The following is a 1,136-nucleotide window of genomic DNA, read 5'->3' on the forward strand; positions in this document are numbered from 1 at the left end:
CTTTACAGCTAAATCTGTCTGTCTTCCATTTCCATTGCTGTTGTTGTGCCTGACCATAGAATGTAACGTCTTTTTGTTCCGTTGCTACTTGACGTACTGAAAAGAGAACAGAACACTACCAGTTCAACAAATAAAAACAATCCACAAGGACGAGGCCTCTTTACAGTCGGGCAATAAATAAACAGGCATCTTTCCTTCACGTCGGAACGAAAGAATAAATTCACCAAACGATATCCTTCTCCGAATTACCCCCCCCCCCCCCCCGTGCATGGCCCTGCACTCGGACCCGCCAGTACAACAATAGTGCCAGTGCCAGCTCCCCAGTCAAGCGTCTCGCAGTCTCCACCCCGCCTCCCAGCTCTCCAGACAGCTATGCGGACGGTACTCTTCATCGCCTTGGCTCTTGGGTTTTGTAGGGCAGCGGGCCCGTTGGATCCGACTGTTGATCACCTGGGACGGAACGATGTCCAGGAAACTATCAACACCGAAGAACAGCGATATAAACACTTGTTGTTTCAGATTCATGGGACAGTACAGAAGTTGCTCGACAGCCACCAGAAGCACATCGACGAACGTATCAATTCTTTAACGCAGTTAGTGGGCAATAGCTGCAGTTCCGACGCCACTGGTCAAACTAACGTACTAGGTTCTAATTCTGAAGATTTAGAACCTAAGATAGAAGAATTGACAAATTTTTTCTTTGCGAGATTAACAGCCACCGGAGAGAAATTCGTCACAGATATTCAGTCAAAGCTGGCCACCGTGACTTCCGATGTAGTGGGACACATAACGTTGCAGTTGTTGGCCGTGGCGGATAAGCAGGACGTGGCAGTAATAAATCACCAACTGTCGAACCTGGCGACCTCCCAGGCCCTGGACGAAATGCAGCAGAGCCTCTCGTCCTTCGCCTCCACCGCGACAGCAGAGGTCAAGCAGGCGATCGCCAGTCTGGCTTCCGAGTGGAGCGTCAATAGTAAAAGTCTTGCTTCGAGTAGTCAAGTCCTAGAAATTAAGGAGCAGCTCGCCACCGTTTCATCTTGTAACCAGAAGAACGACATCGACCAAGTGTTAGCTCTACTGGCAACAGCCGAGGAAGACATTGACAGTCTGGCAGATACTTTGAGGACTTCTGTGGC

The 1,136-nt window shown here is 49.6% G+C and overlaps 1 protein-coding gene across 1 annotated transcript in view; it reads left to right on the forward strand.

Annotated features, from left to right (window-relative positions):
• Positions 1–289: 289 nt before the first annotated feature.
• The window catches only part of LOC119588746, a gene marked incomplete at its 3' end in the record, with an annotated part of 1,068 nt that continues 221 nt past the window's right edge, over positions 290–1,136 (forward strand). Inside the window, 1 exon segment of the mRNA XM_037937386.1 lies at positions 290–1,136. Coding sequence (XP_037793314.1) covers positions 373–1,136 — 764 coding nt within the window.

This window comes from Penaeus monodon, chromosome 24 (assembly GCF_015228065.2).
Source record: "Penaeus monodon isolate SGIC_2016 chromosome 24, NSTDA_Pmon_1, whole genome shotgun sequence".
Lineage (NCBI taxonomy): Eukaryota > Metazoa > Arthropoda > Malacostraca > Decapoda > Penaeidae > Penaeus > Penaeus monodon.